The sequence below is a fragment of the Homarus americanus genome, unplaced genomic scaffold (assembly GCF_018991925.1).
Source record: "Homarus americanus isolate GMGI-L3 unplaced genomic scaffold, GMGI_Hamer_2.0 scaffold11022, whole genome shotgun sequence".
In the NCBI taxonomy this organism is placed as follows: domain Eukaryota; kingdom Metazoa; phylum Arthropoda; class Malacostraca; order Decapoda; family Nephropidae; genus Homarus; species Homarus americanus.
Window position 1 is genome coordinate 15,398,716 of NW_024737068.1, and position 19,566 is coordinate 15,418,281.

General features: G+C 39.4%; 2 protein-coding genes across 6 annotated transcripts in view; both read right to left on the reverse strand.

Moving 5' to 3' along the window:
* Nucleotides 1-3,667: 3,667 nt before the first annotated feature.
* On the reverse strand, nucleotides 3,668-13,476 carry LOC121873000 (presenilins-associated rhomboid-like protein, mitochondrial). 4 transcript variants are annotated; one of them, XM_042376233.1, is made up of 2 exons: nucleotides 13,451-13,476; nucleotides 3,668-4,916 (listed from the first exon to the last, which is right to left on the reverse strand). In XM_042376233.1, exon 2 carries the CDS (start codon nucleotides 4,892-4,894, stop codon nucleotides 3,806-3,808), a length of 1,089 nt encoding a protein of 362 aa, XP_042232167.1. In that variant the 5' UTR covers nucleotides 4,895-4,916; nucleotides 13,451-13,476; the 3' UTR covers nucleotides 3,668-3,805. The 4 variants fall into 4 exon arrangements, with proteins under 4 accessions (XP_042232167.1, XP_042232165.1, XP_042232164.1 ...); XM_042376231.1 differs by having other exon boundaries at nucleotides 13,441-13,474; XM_042376230.1 differs by having other exon boundaries at nucleotides 13,429-13,467.
* A 1,193-nt stretch (nucleotides 13,477-14,669) lies between these two features.
* The window catches only part of LOC121873001 (vam6/Vps39-like protein), a 44,977-nt gene continuing 40,080 nt past the window's right edge, over nucleotides 14,670-19,566 (reverse strand). Inside the window, exon 20 of one of the 2 annotated variants that reach the window (XM_042376235.1) lies at nucleotides 14,670-14,724. In XM_042376235.1, coding sequence (XP_042232169.1) covers nucleotides 14,718-14,724 — 7 coding nt within the window. In that variant the 3' untranslated portion in view covers nucleotides 14,670-14,717. Of the gene's footprint in view, nucleotides 14,725-15,207; nucleotides 15,563-19,566 lie in introns of those variants that run through there. The other variant, XM_042376234.1, reaches the window with a different exon arrangement.

The following is a 19,566-nucleotide window of genomic DNA, read 5'->3' on the forward strand; positions in this document are numbered from 1 at the left end:
ACTTGGTTTGGTCTTGGGTATATATATATATACTGTATATCGATCAAATGGGTTACTTGAAGAGGTGTAATAATGCACATGTATTTTAATGTATTAATTCCTTTATTTTACCGTGTACCTATTCTTCTTTACTTCATGTTTCACTTTTTAGTGTATCAATCTACACAGCATCCATCTACTATACCTACCTATATACTTCCTCTATGTCTGTGAATCACTCCATCCATGTTGTTCTTTTTCTCATTTGTAATAAAACAAGAGGTACACGGAGTCCTTTGTTGGGTCATATAATGGCCTAATACAGCGTTATTTGCTTATCTAGGTACTGTAGTCTTAACCTAGGCACCTTCATTCCTTTCGAAAGCTGTTCAGATGGATATAAAACTCATCTTTATTTTTATTTATTTATTTTTTATGGGGATTAGCTCACCCGGGCACAGGTCAACAATCCACAACGGGGCCTAGGAGGCGAAAAAATAAGAATAGAAAGAAATTAAAAATAGTAAATGAAAAGGTTATATTAATCTACAGCACAAAGATGCTGGAAAACCATCTTTTTAAAGTGAGACAGATTGTATGAGTATGGAATCACAGAAGAAGGCAGAGCATTCCACAGTTTGGTTGTGTGAGGAAAGAAGGAGGTACTATAACGGGTTATTCTCGTGTGACCGACATCCACAGAGAAACGGTGGGCACCGCGGGCAAGACAGGTGTTACAAGCCCAAAGCCTTGCTGCCGGTACACAGGATGCCAAATCCACCGAACATTGCCCATTAAAGTACCTGTAAAAAGAGAGAGAGTGAAGCAACATTGTGGCGGAGTGAAAGGGAAGAAAGATTATCAACTAAAGGAGGTGAGTTAATAAGACGAAATGCTTTTGATTCCACCCTATGTAACAGTTGGATAGAAGAAGAGCCACCCCATATATTAGAGCAGTACTCCAAGTTAAGACAAATGAATCCCTTATATACTTGAAGCAACTGCTCAGGAGTGAAGTAGCTATGGCATCTGTACAACATTCTCAACTTTCAGAAGGTAGCTTTAGCAATGTTGAGGATGTGTGGCTTCCATGACATATTAGAGGAAATGGTGAGGCCTAGCATATCTATTTTAGAATTTGGCAGAATAATAGCATCCTGAAATGTGATTGGTGGGAGATCATTTAATTTAGAAAGTGTAATTGGTGAATACTGAGTTTTATTACTACTGAATTTAACCAAGTTTCTACCTCCCCATGCAGAGATGCTGCACAGATTCGTATTGATAGATGTAATGATATCAGCTCTAGAAACACATCTAGTTTGAGGGTTAGGGGGAAGTGGAAAATGTGAAGAAATAAAATCATTAGCGTAAGAATGAATAGAATTAGTTGTACTGTAGTGTGAAGTAAATCATTGATAAAAAGAAGGAAGAGAGTAGGTGAAAGAACAGAACCCTGTGGGGCACCACTATTGGTAGAGAAAGAGCGAGAGATCGATCCCTCAACAATAACTGCCATGGATCGGTTCTCAAGGAAGCTAGAGATTAGAGAACAAAGTGGGGAAGAGAAACCATAAGAGGAAAGTTAAGAAAGCAAAGACTTATGCCATACCCTGTCAAATGCTTTGGAGATGTTGAGAGCCATGATGAAAATTTCCCATAATCCCTGCATGTCTCTTCCTGTTGAGTAACACTGCTAATACTCTTGAGTGTTATGGCCTATTACGGAACTGTGAGGTTCATTACAATAAGTCACTTAATTTCCTGCTTGTGATAACTTACCCATCACATGTCCCAACAGGACAAAGAGACTGCATTAATAAAGACCAAATGTGAAAAGGACCTGGGTGTGTATGTTGACATTGAACTTAAGTTCTCAGGCCACTGTGAGAAGATGAATCAATCAATGAAACTAGTAGGTCTTATAAGAAAGTCGTTCGGATATCTAGACGGCCCGTCCCTCATAATAATTTTCAAGCATAAGGTGCTTCTCCGTCTGGTTCCTGAGATATGCTAGAGATTGTCAATTTATTGAAAATGTCCAAAGGAGGGACACCAGACTGATGCCTGCTCTACGGCACCTCAGTCACCCAGAGATTAGAACGCCTGCTACTGCCTTGCTTGTACTACAGACGGGCAAGGGACGACCTAATTGACGTGTAAAAACATCTCAGGAGGCAGTACTCAGTTGAATGTACATTCTTTCCTGGAGCTGGCAGACATCTGTCCCACAAGGGGTCACAGGCTCATAGCTCAAGGTTGAAGAAGACGCTAGTCCAGAAAACTCTAAGGGCAAATTTTTTTGGAGTGAGAGTTGTGAACTCTTGGAACATTCTGCCAAAGAGCATTGTGACAGCACCGAGTGTGAGCTCTTTCAAGACCAGATTTGACCAATACTGGAGCAGGTTCAGATGCATTCAAGAGCCAGTTCACTTCCAGTACTTGCTCTACAGCACGAGACAGAGATGTGACCGACCACCCAAGCAGCTAACGAGCCGATCAGTGGCAAAGACGATAAAGTTAATGTAAAATAAAATTTTACCCCCTCATACTTTATTCTCCTCGCCACTAATCGGTTTGTTAGCTGCTTGGGAAGTCAATCGTCTCTGCTATACAACTGTTGGCAATACTGATTCTCTGTTACACCCTATCATAATGTACACACTAGTAGTACATGGTATTGCTACTACACCCTAACAATGTACACACCAGTAGTACATGGTATTGCTACTACACCCTAACAATGTACACACTAGTAGTACATGGTATTGCTACTACACCCTAACAATGTACACACCAGTAGTACATGGTATTGCTACTACACCCTAACAATGTACACACCAGTAGTACATAGTATTGCTACTACACCCTAACAATGTACACACTAGTAGTACATGGTATTGCTACTACACCCTAACAATGTACACACTAGTAGTACATGGTATTGCTACTACACCCTAACAATGTACACACCAGTAGTACATGGTATTGCTACTACACCCTAACAATGTACACACCAGTAGTACATAGTATTGCTACTACACCCTAACAATGTACTCACCAGTAGTACATGGTATTGCTACTACACCCTAACAATGTACAATCAAAGGCAAAAGTCGTGTTGCGGTTTTGTCCGAAGATTAAATATAACTCGTGAAACATTATGAGAGCCCCCTACCACAAGGCAGAGTGCACCAAAAGTTTTAGCCCTTCGGCAGATGTTTTCACCAAATTTCACGACACGACTTTTGTCTTTCATTGTACACCCTAGTAGTGTACTACACCCTAGTAGTACATGTTACTACTACTACACTCCACCATAATGTACTGTACACCCCAACAGTACATATTACTAGTATTTAACCTAACATAATTTATATGTTAGAATAAACTTGTAAAGTCCACTGGTAATTCCCATCTAATGATCAATGAAAAATAAATTTGTCTTTCGTTAGTATATAATAATAATCAAATTTAGAAACATAAAAGACGTACATTTTATGCACTTGCAAATGGCCTCAGATTTGTTATATTAGGCCTACCACGTGCAGAATTTTTTAATTCATTATCCACATGGTCAAATGAATACCCATGAAGTTGGTTAATTTGTAAACACTGTTAAACTTTCATTATATGATCTTTAAAAGCATAGATTCGCCTCAATAAAGAATGAAATACAAAACAAAAGTCATAATCCAAATTTATTATAGATATAGTAAACATTTTATTTATCATATAAACACAAAATTACAAAATCACATGACCACCTTCTGCTATTGTGACATGTACAGTTTGGTCTAACAGACTCCTCGCTATTACAGTACATTTAATCTTCCTTTCTTTTTTTATCTTCTGATTTTTCATTAATTCCATTTCTTATATCATGCCACTTCTTCTTAATATGCTGGGTATTACCCCAAATGTATTTAGGACCATAACTTGCATAGATAAGTCCAAACAATGCCCCTCCCAGGTGAGCAGCGTGGTCAAACATCCGCCACCCGAGGGCCATTCCTACAGCATCTAAACACATTACTCCCTTGAGAGCCATATCTGCAGAAAAATTAAGTCCAGGAACAAAGACAATGCCAAGCTGGGCATTTGGGTGTTGGGTACAAAAAAAGCCAAGAAGAGCCATTATAGCCCCAGAGGCGCCAAGTGATGGTCCTGGACACTTCATAACCACTTTAAATGTATGACTGGCCAGTGATGATATTACCCCACCACTTAAGTACATAGCAACAAATTGTTCCCTACCTAGTGAGCCACAAACTCCAGAACTAAAACTATGTAATACATACATATTCATAGCAAAATGGAAAAATGCAAAATGACTAAAAGTGGAAAGGAACATTGGCCAACAAACAGCTCGAGCTGCAGGATTGGAGCAGAAGTAGCGTAACATAGTTCTCTGTAAAGTGGGTTTGTTCCAACAGGCAAATACAACACCATTGAAAAAACAAATAGGCCAAAACACTTTCTGGCCTTCACTCAGTCCATTCCACCACTCATTTATAGCCTTCCGGAATTCACCTTCTTTGTGTTGCCAGCCTTCTAAATTATGCCACTGTTGGTTTGCCCAGCTCGTCCATGAACTTTGTTGAAGCCGGGACCGTACCGATTCGTATTGCCATATTGTTGCTGCCAGGAAAGTGGCACTACAAAACCCACTAGCAAATATAAAGCTTTTTATTAACCCTCTGCTCATATTATTCTCATTGGGGGTTTCTATAAGTTCATTTGGAGCCAAGTTCATTCCACCTTGTCTGTTTCTTCCACGTGGCTGCCGAATACCACGCGTTATGATGGTAGTTGGAGATCCATTTCCTTTCCCAAAACAAGAGCACAAAGAAATGTTTGGTGGTACATATCTCGAAAACTGCACACCTCTTACTATACGTGACAGCACTGTCATTGTTACACTGACCACAGACAATCTGAAAATAAAAATGAAAGTCAGTGTATATAATACACACGACAGCACCACATCATTTGTGACTGAAATATTTATCTGAACTTGTAACATTAGAAAAAACACCAAAGAAAAAAGAAGCAAAAAAGTAATAAGCTACAGCTACTGCACATTACCAAGGATAAGTTACACTGCTAACAATCTAATTTACCCATGAGTAAGAAAAGAACAATAAATTATTAACAATTACTGAACATCACAAATCTTACATCCAGAACACACAACACCTCTGAGAAGCAGCCACTGGCAGATGACTTCCTGCCCTTTTTTTTTATGGGGAATAGCCAACCTGGGGACAAGTTATAGACCCCCTAGGGGCGAAAAAAAGACTAAAGAGAAATAAAAAATAGGAAAGAAAAAGATTATATTACTCTACACCACGAAGATGCCGTTAAACTGCCTGCATGCTCCACGTCAACTTTGATCACTTGGTTGGTCTGTGGCAGCAGTTCTCTCATTTTGTAGATATGTAGTTAAAAAAATTAATTTGTCCGCATCATTATTTAAAATTTAAGATATGCTTAAACTATTGTACTGAGCATTTACTCACCTCGTGTTCCCAATTTGCTGTACTGTGCAGTATTATATATACTGTACCATATACAGTATGTGTATGTATACAGTATACTGTATACAGTCCTGTATATATTATACTAAGTTAAGTTTTAACAATAAAATACTTTACAGTATTGCAACTCCTCTAAGCTAAACTAAAATCAAACTAATTTACCAACTATGCCCACCCCCTCCTGAACATGATTGAGAATAAACGTGATTGGTTGGCGGATAAGGTGGAGAGCGTCCGGGAAGTTAAGAATTATAATTACTGTATTGCTCAACAGCCTGACTCCCAGATAAAAACCACAATCACTTTATATCACTTTTCATTTTCTTTCTAATATTAATGTTCAATACATTAATTTTCACATCCTTGCTTTTGAACATTACTTCCGATGATTACTGATTTGTGAAAATACTGTAGGTAGATTGAAAAGAAAAAGTGAGTGACCAAATGCTGAAAATCACTTTAACCAATGAGAGACGACTGAGGAGGTCATAGCTGCCAAATTAATTTGATTATACAGGTAGTATAGTCACATAATATGTTGTTTAATTGTTTGTTATCTAACATAATGGAGTGCACATTGTGTTCTCGGATGAGGTTATAAGAAATAAACTGTCAAAGCTAAAGATTCACAAGAGTCCCAGCCCTGTACTGCATACTGATCTCTATAATCTCTTCTGATTCATATTACAGCTGCATAATCAAACTCACTGCACTATGGGAACATCTACGTTTTCTAGCTGGAAGTGTCACAGAAAATGGTAAACACTTGGAAGGGGTAATTCGTAAGCTGTATATTTTATACAAATTATACCAGTGTCTGTGCCTATAATCTTAAGTATGTATACTGATAGTATTAAGGAAGAACTCACGGTACAGTATAAACAATAATTGGGAAGGCCCAATCGGTACGGGCTTGTGTACTACAGTATAGTGAATAAGTGTGACCGTGTCTGAAAGTTATGGTATTTACGTCTGTGTACAATTAGTAAACATAGCCACCTCAGGTATCAGATGAAAATATATGAGAACAATGATCTGGGAAAAGGATAAATGTATCAGACATATGTGAAGTGTTGGGGTTGACCCATAAACTCCAAGGAAAATATCTTCTGTACCTCGGGTTGAACTTGATACACCTCGTTACCCCATGTGACGAATAGCCAAGAACGGTGCGGTGCTTCAAGAATCTTATGAAAGTGTTAAACAATTGCAGAGTGTGGGGGGAATGAACCATACATTGGGAATAAAGTGAAGTGGATATACCCAAGCCAAGAACCAAGGCTTTTGTTAGTTCTGGCGCCTAAATCGCCTGAGGCTACAATTTCGAGGTACAGTAGTGAGGTATACAAAATAATTTACCCGAACCTGACAAACCAAACATTCACTGGAGTACGTATGTAATTTAGAATTAAGGTATGTAACGATAAGGCATAAAATCGCAATATCTAATAAAGTGTATGTGTGGGGGCTACAATAAAGACGTGGTGATTTGTAAGCGTTGGCACCCGTAGACCTAGTCGGCTGCAGACACTGAGGCTCGCTCTCAGTGACTTCTTGAATCCTATATGAGCAGGTCAGTACAAGCTGGTGTTATGTCATGAGTACTTAAAGAGGCTTATCTAGTACAGTATTTTATATATATCTTAAAGCCTTGTCTAATGTTATTGTTAATATATTAAGTTAATTAATAGGTTTTGTAATGTTGTGTGTTAATACAAAGGCCCATCAGGCATTAAACAAATTTCTCAGAGACTTCCCGGATTATACAGTATATGAGCAAGTGTGGGCGAGAGGGTGGGCAGTGAAAACTATGGAAGAGACAAGTGAGGTCAGAGGGAATGCTTGGCCCAGCAACCACTGTTTTACTTTGAGGAACCCACCTGGGGTTGTGGGTTATGCTTATAGCTGCTATGCAACCTCCCCTAAGGATCTCTGGATATCTCACACTTCAGCACCCTGAATGTGAAGAGATGTTGGTGCTACTTGAGGTGCTTACTGTCACTACTTTTAGCAACCTAATGATACCAGACACAGAACTAGTCCTGGTATGAATGTCTGTGAAGGATCTCATCTACCTAACAAGAGTAGAGGGTGAGACGAGTACCTGCTGTGTGTACCTTGGTACTAAGATGCGCTACAGTACCTGTATGTGTTGTGTGTGTTACTGAATGGTCCTTATTTGGTGATTATTGGGGAAAGAGTGACAAGGTAAGGAGGTCAATTATTTTGTCTGGAGAGAAGAACATAATTAATTATTTGGAGAAGGTTGGGCATTTTTGTGTGGTGCAGTGACCCTAATACAGTATTTGTTTGGGGAAGATCAGCTATTTTTGTATTTTGACTGAATGCGATATATTTAATGTTTAAAATAAATTAGTTAAGGATACTGGCTGGTGTTTCACCCTTCCTTCCACTCTCAACTTGATTAATGAAAAAACGAACTCACAATGTCTGGACTGCTTTGCCAGGTACCTAAAGAACACTACACATAATGTCCTGCTGTCTAGTGGCAGCAACCTTGTTAAGAAGTCGGTTAAGAAAAACATAGTATTAAGTGACCGCAATAAAGGGCAATATACCAGAGTGTTAAGAGAACTGTGTAATGAGCTTGTGGAGCCCCTTAAGATCCTGTTTTGTAAATGCCTGGAAGAGCAAAAGGTCCTCTATGACTGGAAAATGGCCTATGTGAGTCCTATATACAAGAATGGCGATTATCACTCCACGAATAATTATAGACCAGTGTGCCTAACCAGCATAGTGTGCAAAGTACTAGAGAGCATTACAAGAGATGGCATGATGGAACATCTACGAAACAATCTTGTAAAGGAATGCCAACACGGTTTTATGCCGGGACAATCATGCTTAACACAATTACTCAAGGTACTGTACTGGATGTTTGGACTCAAATTCTAGAACAAGGCGGAAATATCGACATATGTATATACCTAGATTTTGCCAAGGCTTTCGACAGCATACCCCAGGGAAAAGGCTGAGAATTAAACTGGAAGGGTACGGGATTCGGGGAAGTGTCCTAGAGTGGATTGGAGACTTTCTGCATGACTGCAAACAATTGGGGTGATGAATGGCACAAAATCATCTTGTGTACCTGTGACAAGCGGGGAACCACAGGGCAGTGAATTGGGCCTGTTGCTGTTAGTTTGTTTCATAAATGATATGCCAGAAGATATACACTCCTCCATACAAATGTTTGCGGATGATGCCAAGTTATTTAGGGAAATTAAGAACCAAATAGACTGTGAAAAGCTACAGAAAGATATGAGCTTCAAGAATAGTCAAAGAAATGGCTGCCAAGATTCAATATAATGAAGTGCAAAAGAATGCACCTGGGTCACACCAACAGCAAGGAGGCGTATCACATGTCCCAACAGGAAGAAGAGACTTGATTAATTGAGACAATGTAAAAATGACCTAGGTGTGTTGTTGACAAGGAACTTAAGTTCTCAGGCATTGTGAGAAGGTGAATCAGGCAACAAAACTAGTAGGTCTTATAAGAAGGTCGTTTAGATATCTGGATGGTCTGTCATTCATCACGATCTTCAAAAGAAGGTGCTTCCCCATCTGGAGTACTGTCACCCCATCTGGTTCCTCATATATGCTAGAGATCGTCAATTGATCGAAAATGTCCAAAGAAGGGCTACCAAACTGGTGCCTGTTCTATAGAACCTCGGTCACCCAGAGATTAGAACACCTGCAACTGCCTAGCTTATACTACAGATGGGCAAGGTTCGACCTAATTGAAGTGTATAAACATCTCAAGAGCAGTACTCAGTCGAATGTACGGTACATACTTGGAGCTGGCAGACGCTCGCCCCACAAGGGGTCACAGCTCAAGGTTGAAGAAACCACAAGTCCAGAAAACTGTGAGGGCAAACTTTTTCCGAGTGAGAGTTGTGAACTCTTGAAACAATCTGCCAGAAAGTGTTGTGACAGCACCCAGTGTGAGCTCTTTCAAGACAAGACTTGACCAACACTGGAACAGGTTCAGGCGCATTCAGGAGCCGGTGAATGCCCAGTACTTGCCAACAGTGCGTAACAGAGACGTGACTGACTGCCCAAGCAGCTAACGAGCCAATCAGTGGCGAAGAGGATAAAAGTAAAAGTAAGTAATGTACAGAATCTCAGTATTAGTTCCTTTTTTTTCAATATAAAAATACAATATAGCTGTAGTGTTTTAGGTTAAGTTAGATAGCTTCTGGCAACTGATAACAAAGTACTGTAGCAGATACTGCTACATTCTATAATTTATGGTTCATAAAATGAGGCAACTTTACCTACCTAACCACAATTAACCTACCAAATTTTATCTAAGATAACCTGAAATACTACCTAACCAAACCAAAACAAATTTACAAGAACAACATTGGTGTTGCACCTACTGTGCGCATGATCACTGAGAAGACAGCACCACCTGCATCTGTTTAAGCCGAAAGAAATCATATAATTTATATGACACAAAACATACTACTCATGATTTTTTTTTTTTGTGGGGTGAAAGAAAGTGTGTTCCATAGGCATGACTGCCCATTAAGGACAGCATGGCCAATACTGCTCTCGACTGCATTCACTTCCCTCAGTTGTAAACTTTGTTACCTATTTACAGCTGGGTGAGCTGGGAGCACCCAGGCGAGCACTGTATCCACTGGACCACATAATTATTATAGAGCATAACTGTTTTATGGTTAAATTTTTTACAGTTGGAAGTTAAGGCACTCAGTTGTTCTTAGTTTTTAGCTACCAAATGAAGTATAGTTGAATACATCAAATATTACTTATACTGTATGGCTCTGTAGTGAAAAACAAAGTTAAAAGTCGTTTTTATCCAAATAGGTATTTCAAATATTCTGCCTTTACCACTAGAATTCCTTCTTTTAGTTAGGAATCAATCCTCCTGAATAGGTAGGTGGCAATGGTAGGTTAGGTCCCCCCCACAGATACATGGCAATAGAACGTTAGCCTCTTTTGGTCTGAGAAAATTATTTTTCCAGCATAGTTTGGTGTTTTTTAATCAAGTCTGAAAGTCATTTCTTGTTAAAATTAGCCATTTTTGGGTGTTTATTGATTCCTCATAGAAATAAAATAAAAAAATGGCTCATTTTTGCAAGAAACATAATGTTAGAAACAATTAAAACACACCAAAATACTGTACACTAGAAAAATATCTCAAACCAATTGGGGAAATTGGGATAAAAACAAATTTTGGCCCAAAATAATCTTAGTTCTAAAATAATGATTAATTTAAAGTTAAAAAACTAAACATTACATTGACAGTATCATATCATTGGTAGACTTTTAAGTCATTTTCATTATTGCTACCCATCTCATTTATAAATGTTAAAGTAAAATCCCCAGTAAATGTCTGGAGAACACCGGCTCCTCGACCCAGGAACAAGACGAGGATTTTCTGATTAGTTTTGTGCTCCATCTACTTGTGATAACTGTTAATACGAGAGAAGAAAGTTATGCAAGTGGACAGGGCTTTGAAGAAGAGGAATGTGGGGTTAAAACATGTACTGTAAAACATTGTGTTTTACCTTATTTTTACCAGCTTTTAGGTTATGGTGTTTCTTTCATTATTCTTGGCAGCGTTGCAAATATTCAACCTCTCCACAGAAAATTATGGCTGTTGTTACAAACACTAACATAACCTAACCTAACTTATTGAAAGAGGAGAAATGGGCCACAACTCATAACTGAACTTTTACACAAGAAACGGTGGATAAGGCATATACAGTAAACCACCCTAGAGAGGGGTGCAGCAACTGTTGTCAATGTACTCTACAGGTTTAGCCAAATCTCCAGAATACTGACTACTGCCAGCTTAGAGTTAACTAAATATTTTCACTAAATAAATGAAACTTGTAATAAAGGAAGTAATTTGCGATAGAAATAAACATCAAAATCGTTCAAAATACATCAAAATTCATCGGAAAAACATAATTTCAACCAAACCCATAAAAATCGGTCACAGCACTGCTTCTCAAATGTAACCTAACCAAACCTAGTCTAATCTATCCTAACGTACTGTGTGGAGAATTGCTATAGAAGAAACGAGTCTTGGAATTGTCTAAACTACCAATTCCAAAACTTAAAATCCTAAAATTTGCTGGATGACTGAAACAATATTACCCTGATATTTCCCTATAACTGTCAGTTTATGATTGTAGCCAGGTTTTGAATTCCATTATTTTATTGTACGTCGACACCAGCCTCTAAGGTAAGAACGCGATCAACACTGAGGGGGGAGGGGGGGTCCGAGGTCAGGATTTTATGGTTAGGTTAGGTCCTTCCCTCATCCCTGTCATGGGCGAGTGAGGCTTAACCAAGAAACAGGCAGTTAGGTTAGGTTAAGTCCTTCCTTCATCCCTGAAATGGGGGACTGGAGGGGGGCTTAACTCGGAAACAGGCAGTTAGGTTAGGTAAGGTCAGGTAACCTAACTAAAAAAAAAATAAAAAATTATTTACTTTTACATTCATCCTCTTCACCAAATGATCAGCTCATTAGCCACTTGAGCGATCGGTCACGTCTCTGTTACACACTGTTGGCAAGTACTGGGCATGCACCAGCTCCTGAATGTACCTGAACCTGCTCCAGTGTTGGTCAAGTCTGGTCTTGAAAGAGCTCACACTCGGTGCCGTCACAACACTTTCTGGTAGATTGTTCCAAGAGTTCACAACTCACTCGGAAAAAGTTTGCCCTCACAGTTTTCTGGACTTGCGGCTTCTTCAATCTTGAGCTGTGACCCCTTGTGGGGTGAGCGTCCGCCAGCTCCAAGTAAGGACACTCAACTGAGTAGTGCCCCTTGAGATGCTTATACACCTCAACTAGGTCGCCCCTTGCCCGTCTGTAGTATAAGCTAGGTAAGTTCAGGCGCTCCAATCTCTCTGGGTAGCTGAGGTGCCGAAAGGCAGGTACCAATCTGGTGGCCCTCCTTTGAGCATTTTCAACCAACTGACAGTCCCTAGCATATCTCGGGGACCAGACAGGGTGACAGTTCTCCAGATGGGGAAGCACTTCACTCCTGAAGATCGTTACGAGGGACGGCCCATCTAGATATCTGAACGACCTTCTTGTAAGACCCAATAATTTATTTGCCAGATTTGCCTTCTTCTCGCAATGGCCCGAGAACTTCAGCTCATTGTCAACATACACACCGAGGTCCTTCTCACATTCAGTCTCAAATAGTGCAGTCTCTTCCTCCTGTTGGGACATATGATATGCCTCCTTACCGTTAGTGAGGGTTGTAAACTCTTGGAACAATCTACCAGAAAGTGTTGTGACAGCACCCAGTGTGAGCTCTTTCAAGACCAGACTTGACCAACACTGGAGCAGGTTCAGGTACATTCAGGAGCCGGTGCATGCCCAGTATATGCCAACAGTGCGTAACAGACGTGACCGATAGCCCGGGTGGCTAGCGAGCCGATCTTTTGGTGAAGAGGATGAAAGTAGTATAAGTAAAAGTTAGTATGCCCCAGGTGCATCCTCTTACACTTCGTGACATCTCAGCAGCCATTTCTTGGACCATTCTTGGAGCCCACAGAGGTCCTTCTGCAGCTCTTCACAGTCCCCAAGATAAATGTCAGAATCATCTAAAACAGCAAGAAAACTAGCGAAAAAATATTTTTCTCCTGTGAAAAAAGGTGATGGGTTGTTAACGAAAAATGACCGTCAATTCATACCCAGTACTTGCCAACAGTGTGTAACAGAGACGTACTAACGAGCCAATGAGTAGCGAAGTTAAAAGGAAAAGGACATTTAATTTGTAACTATAAACACACACTTTACATTCAACAGTACGCGTAATATATAACTATACATAAATCTATACACACACTGTTATAAAGCTCCCCTCACACACTTTAGCATTTATATATCAGTAAAATACTCTACCACAAGTCTCACCAGCCACTACCTGTACTGACTGCACTATGACGTAACATGCTTAATAATATTGTTTATAAATTAAAGATTATCTCTTGTTAGTTTGATAAGTATTATTTATATTAATTTAAACGCTGTAATATATTATAAATTGTATTGAAGGTAAGATAAACCTATTACAATAATGTATTTAACATTCTCCAGTTGTGGCCGAGGAATATTATATGTAAACATCTTTTGTCTACCTTTTCTACACAAACAAAATAAATACATCAGTTGTGAAGATGTGGAAGAATATAAATTACTTACATATAAAAAGATACACGTATTTTAGATAACTGAATGAGGGATTTGTCTTTGATGTATTAAACCTACATTTAAATTGTTGGGTTGCTTTGAACACCAAACATTATACAGAAGTGGTCACTATAAATAGCAAACACTATGAGAAAGTGATCAGCATAGACAATAAACACTACAGAATGATGAATATATGCAACAAACACTATACAGAGGTGGTCGCTTTGAGGAGCACACGCTACAAAAATAATTATAATCAACATACTTTTACTTACTTTTATCCTCTTCACCACTGATTGGCTCGTTAGCCGCTTGGGCGATCGGTCACGTCTCTGTTTACTTTTCCTTTTCTTTTAAACTCTTCACCAAATGATTGATTGACTTGTTGCCGCTTGGGCGTCGGTCACGTCTCTGTTACGCACTGTTGGCAAGTACTGGGCATGCACCGGCTCCTGAATGTACCTGAAAGAGCTCACACTCGGTGCCGTTGTGGGGGTATGAGATATTGGTTCACACTCAGGATGGGATGGAGAAAGGAAACTCACAATGTGCTCACTGTATACATATTGTATTGGATGTACAATGTAGCTTGTTGCTGGGTAGGTAGCATGGTAATAAGCATCGAGTAGAGAGAGCTGGGTGGTGAGGGTGCCCAGAGTGAGGGCACGCGGCTTGAGGGACGCCAAGGTCGCTGGCGGGAGCGGCAGCCGCATGGCTGGCACTGAGGAGGAGGTGTTGCTTGCTGGTGGCACTGAGTAGAAAGAGGATGGTCACAGCGGTGTCAGGCCTTATAAGGCAGGGGTAGGCGTGGGTAGATAGTTGACCCCCGCTCCGTGGGTGGCGCTGGAGGCGTAGGCTGGGGGATTCGAGAAGGTTCGGTGCTTGTAGGGGAGGAATCCACTACACCGTCACAACACTTTCTGGTAGAGTGTTTCAAGAGTCCACAACTCTCACTCCGAAAAAGTTTGCCCTCACAGTTTTCTGGACTTGCCGCTTCTTCAATCTCTATAAACAGTAAACAGTAAAAGAAGTGGCCATTATAAACAATATACACTATACACGAGTGATTAACATTGGCAGCAACTACTATATGAAGAGGATAAAAGTAAAAAGTAAATGGCCGCTATAAGCAGCAAACATCAAAATGAAACAGGCACTTAAAGCAGGAAACTAAAAATAAAATAGTTATAAGCAGCAAACACTATACTGTATAACAATGCTCACAATAAGCAGGAAATACGACACAAAATTATCGTTATATCCCACAAATACACAATACTGTAGCGTACTGTGTGTGGCCAGTTGTCAATTCTCTTTGGTTGTCTATTGTCTCTTTGTATGGGCTCACAAACATACATACATGTAGATATCTCACACTCAGGAATGAGGTAGAATAGAAGCAAACAATGCGTTTTCTGTATATATATATATTGTTGTACAGTGCAGTGCTAAGGAGTTACTAGGTGAGGAGTAGCTTGCTCAGAGGTCCTGTTGGGCGAGGAGCCTTCTGAGGGAGCTGGGTGGTGAGGAGTTGTAAAGAGGTCTTGCTGGTCCAGTAGGTCAGAGTAGAATGGTCTCCCTGGCCAGCCGGTCCCGTATTTATATGATTCTGGAGCATCAGGATTCAAGGCGTGCGTAGCGCGAGAGCCAATCACAGAGGAGAACGCCAGAAGTGCCCAGCACTCTGATCCTGGCATGACGTGGGAAGCTATGGCCTCTCCTGGGGTTGCTACGTGTGCATCGCTGGCTGTACGCTGATTGGCTGGTAGGAGAGCGGCAGCTCAGTCGTCAGTTGTAGGGGAGAGGATCCACTACAATACGTCATCAATGTACCCAGCAAACACTAAAAAAAAAGGTCCGTGTTATAAAAAAAACCCTGATGGAATATGCAATAACGGAAAATGGTTCACTAAGTAGCAAACACTATACAAACTGAAGCCTGGTGACACAACTACTTTACAGATGTGGTCGGTATAAGCAGCAAACATTGTACAGAAATTGTCTTATAAGCAGCAAACGCTATAACGTGGTCCGTATAATCGGCAAACACTATACAGAAAGTGGTCAATATAAACGATAAACTATAAAAATGGTCTGTATAAGCGGTAAACACTACAAAAGCGATCAATGTAAGCAGCAAACTATACAATAAGGGGTCGGTATAAACAGTAAACACGATACAAAAATGGTCTGTATAAACAGCAAATACTATACAGAAAAGGTTCATTTAAGCAATAAACCCTATAGAGAAGTAGTCGGTATAACCAGCAAGCACTATACAAAAAATGGTCTTTGTAAGTAGGAAACACTATACATAGGTGATAGATATAAACACTATACAATAATGGCCCATATAAGCAGAAAACACAATGGAAAAGTAGATGTTTTCAACAGCTCATACCACTGAGTAGCGATCATTAAAGCAGCATATACTATACAGAAATATTTGGGTTAAATCACTAACATTATAAAAATATGATTAAATATCTGCATGTGTGCAATGTTGGTTGCATTAGCCCTTACACATTTTTTTTTCATTTTTGCCACATATCAGATTACTAGCCATTTGGGCAGTCTATCCAGCTGCAGTTATATCAAGCAATGGTCCTCCCCACCCTGATGTATGGCAGCAAGACATGGGTCACTTACAAGAGGAACCTCAAGGCACTTGAAAACTTTCACCAATGTAGTCTACGTTCCATCCTCTGAGTTCGCTGAGAAGACAAGAGAACAAATGCCAGTATTCTCACTAACACCAACTGTAGGAGCATTGAGGCTACAATTATCCATGAACAACTACATTCGACTGGCCATGTTACCCGCATGGACGACAGTAGGCTGCCAAAGCAGCTACTCTACAGTCGCCTAACAAATGGTAAATGTAACGCTGGCAGACAACAGAAAAGGTAAAAGGACAGTTTTGAGACAAACCTGAAAAAGTGCCAAATTGACCCCCTCACCTGGGAGACAACCACTCCGCACCATAAAGGCAGTGTGTTGCCCGTTCTGTTGGCCAGACAACCAAGGCTTGAACCATTGACATATTGGTGAGTTACTCGCATACCATTATCACCAACTTCTATCTTATGTTTATACCGATCACTTCTCTCCACTGCTGCTGTATAATGTTAACTGCTTTTACCGCCCACTTGTCTATTGTTTGCTGTTAATACCGACCACATCTGTACAGTGTTTATTGATTATTCCGTATACTGTAGTGACTTCCAGTACTGTACATTGTTGTTTCGATGAATTACTGTACATAATGTTTGCTACTTATATGAGCACTTCTTGTAGCGCTCTTTATTTATACAGACCTAATGTTATTGTTTGTTGTTTATACAAGCCACTTAATTGTACAGTATTTGTGGCTAATAGCAATCATTTTCTCTAGTAGGTACTTCATTTATTTTCTTATACTGTACAACAGATCTGCCACTATATCAGGTTGATAGGTCTAAGTAATTATCATCAATGTTTTACGTCCATTTTCCACACTTACGTGGTAGCAGTTGAGTAAAATCAGAACAGGATGCCCCTCGGAACGGAATGTCACCTCCACTCACTACATTAAACCCAGGGTGCCAGTTCAGAAACTGCAATAGAGACCTGGCACAGTCGTGGTTATTCAGTTGCCATCAAAGATTACCTGTCTGCCTGCATAGTTTAAAACTCTGTTCTTTTGTCGAGGAAAGTGTCAGCTTTTGTGTAAATGATATTTAAATTGAAAATAGTTCGTAGTCATGGCTCTGAACATGATAATTGATCTGGCCTCATTGCATTCTCAACAGCTTCCTCCTCATTTACTCTATTCACCTTGGTGTATGGGGTGTGGTTAGATGTATACAGTAGTTATACATTATGAGCATCATCCAGGATGGGAGATTGACTCACTGTTCTCCCTGACCCATTTCTCTGGTTGAGCACTGTTGCATTTACCTCCACCACTGCGAATAATCCACCAGGGTACATCTATATTGTTTATTAAATTCTCTTTCTTCGGCTTCAAGTTCATCAGGAGTTTCTTGTGTTCTTCCTTCTGCCATGACCATAAGATCTGCACTTACGATGTAGGTATTGGTCTGGCTCTTAGTAATCTCTAGAACACTGGACAGTTTGTGTTGTAAGTACTGGTCTGGCTCTTAGTAATCTCTAGAACACTGGACAGTTTGTGTTGTAAGTACTGGTCTGGCTCTTAGTAAACTCTAGAACACTGGACAGTTTGTGTTGTAAGTATAGTTCTGGTCTGGCTCTTAGTAATCTCCACAACACTGGACAGTTTCAGTGTTGTAATTATTGGTCTGACTCTTAGTGGTCTCTACAACACTGGACAGTCCCCACTATAACACTTAGGACAGGAAATCTTGGGATATAAAAGGTGTTTAAAGATGGACTAAATTCACTCAAAATTAACCATCATGTATTGTACCACAGATGCCACACATGGTACAGTATCACGTGGTTGGATAGGTCTTACATCAAAGCTTCAGTTTAAAATTATTATAGCCATGTTACACAAGTACATTATTGAAATGACCGATACATTTAATTCACTTTTCAAGAGCACAATGAGCACTTAAAGAGAGAGATGAGAGGAGTACAGTACACATTTGTACTATGCAGTACAGTACTATAATTACGGTATAAAGAAAATATATATATTTTTTTTTACTAATCAAATACAAATTAGTTAATGCATATTTGATACAAGTCAAGGTAAAATAAATATGCAAATACAGTAACATTATTCTTGATTGATCTGCCACAAACTTAATTCTGAAATAAGGGTAAGAAGTTGTTTCAGACTAGTTTATTTAAGTGTGGTTAATGGCAGACAACCTGGATGTTAATAATAATAATGATATATTGGTGTTGTCAATGCCTCTCACCTTCATAAGTACGTATTATTATTCTTCATTACTGTACACTCTTACACATTACCTAACACAGTAAGTAAGTGTTCATGTCTTTTATTTAAACATATCAAAATTAACACATTGCAGTGAAGCCTCCATATAACAGACTTCTCTCTCCATATAATCCGTTAGATGTGAGATTTCACATCTAACGACTCCTCGATATAATGGGCTTTCATCTTTATGCAGTTCATTAGATGAAGGTTTCACATCTAATGTACCCTCAACGTTAAGAACCTTCCTCTCCATTTAGTCCGTTAAATAAAGATGTCACTGTAATACTAAACTGTTGAACAAAGACAAAAGGAATTGAATCAAATGAAAAACTGTCATGATAAACGGTACAGTACATCAACTTGTACACAATTTTGTATAGGTAACAGTAAAATAAAAGTATGTACTGTATCTGATTCAGAAGAGTTATAAAATTTAGTGATTCAGTTTGGAAGTACAGTACAGTACAGTATGTGAACAGTACTAAGAGAAGGTAATAGTCATTGTGAAAGACTCTAATGAGATAAAAATTAGTAAGGAAGGATGAAAGGCAGCAATTACTGTTTGAATGTTGATAAAATACAAGCTGTGTCAGAAAAATGTATACACACACTACCTTACAGACTTTTGTGATCATGTAAATGCTTGTATTACCAAAGCAACATTGTCCTCATTTGTGGGAGACCTCACACATCAACAAGTGAGAACAATGTTGCTGTTGTAAACTATTGTCCTCACTTGTTGATATGTCAGATCTCCCACAAGTGAAAACAATGTTGTTGCTGTAATAGAAGCCTTCATGTGATCTTCACATTAATATACAGTATATATAAGGTAGTGTATAATTTTTTTTTCTGAAACACCCTATAGAGAGAGTAAGGAGTTATGGATATGTTGAAGTATTCATTAACAACTGATGAATTAAAAGAGAAGCAGA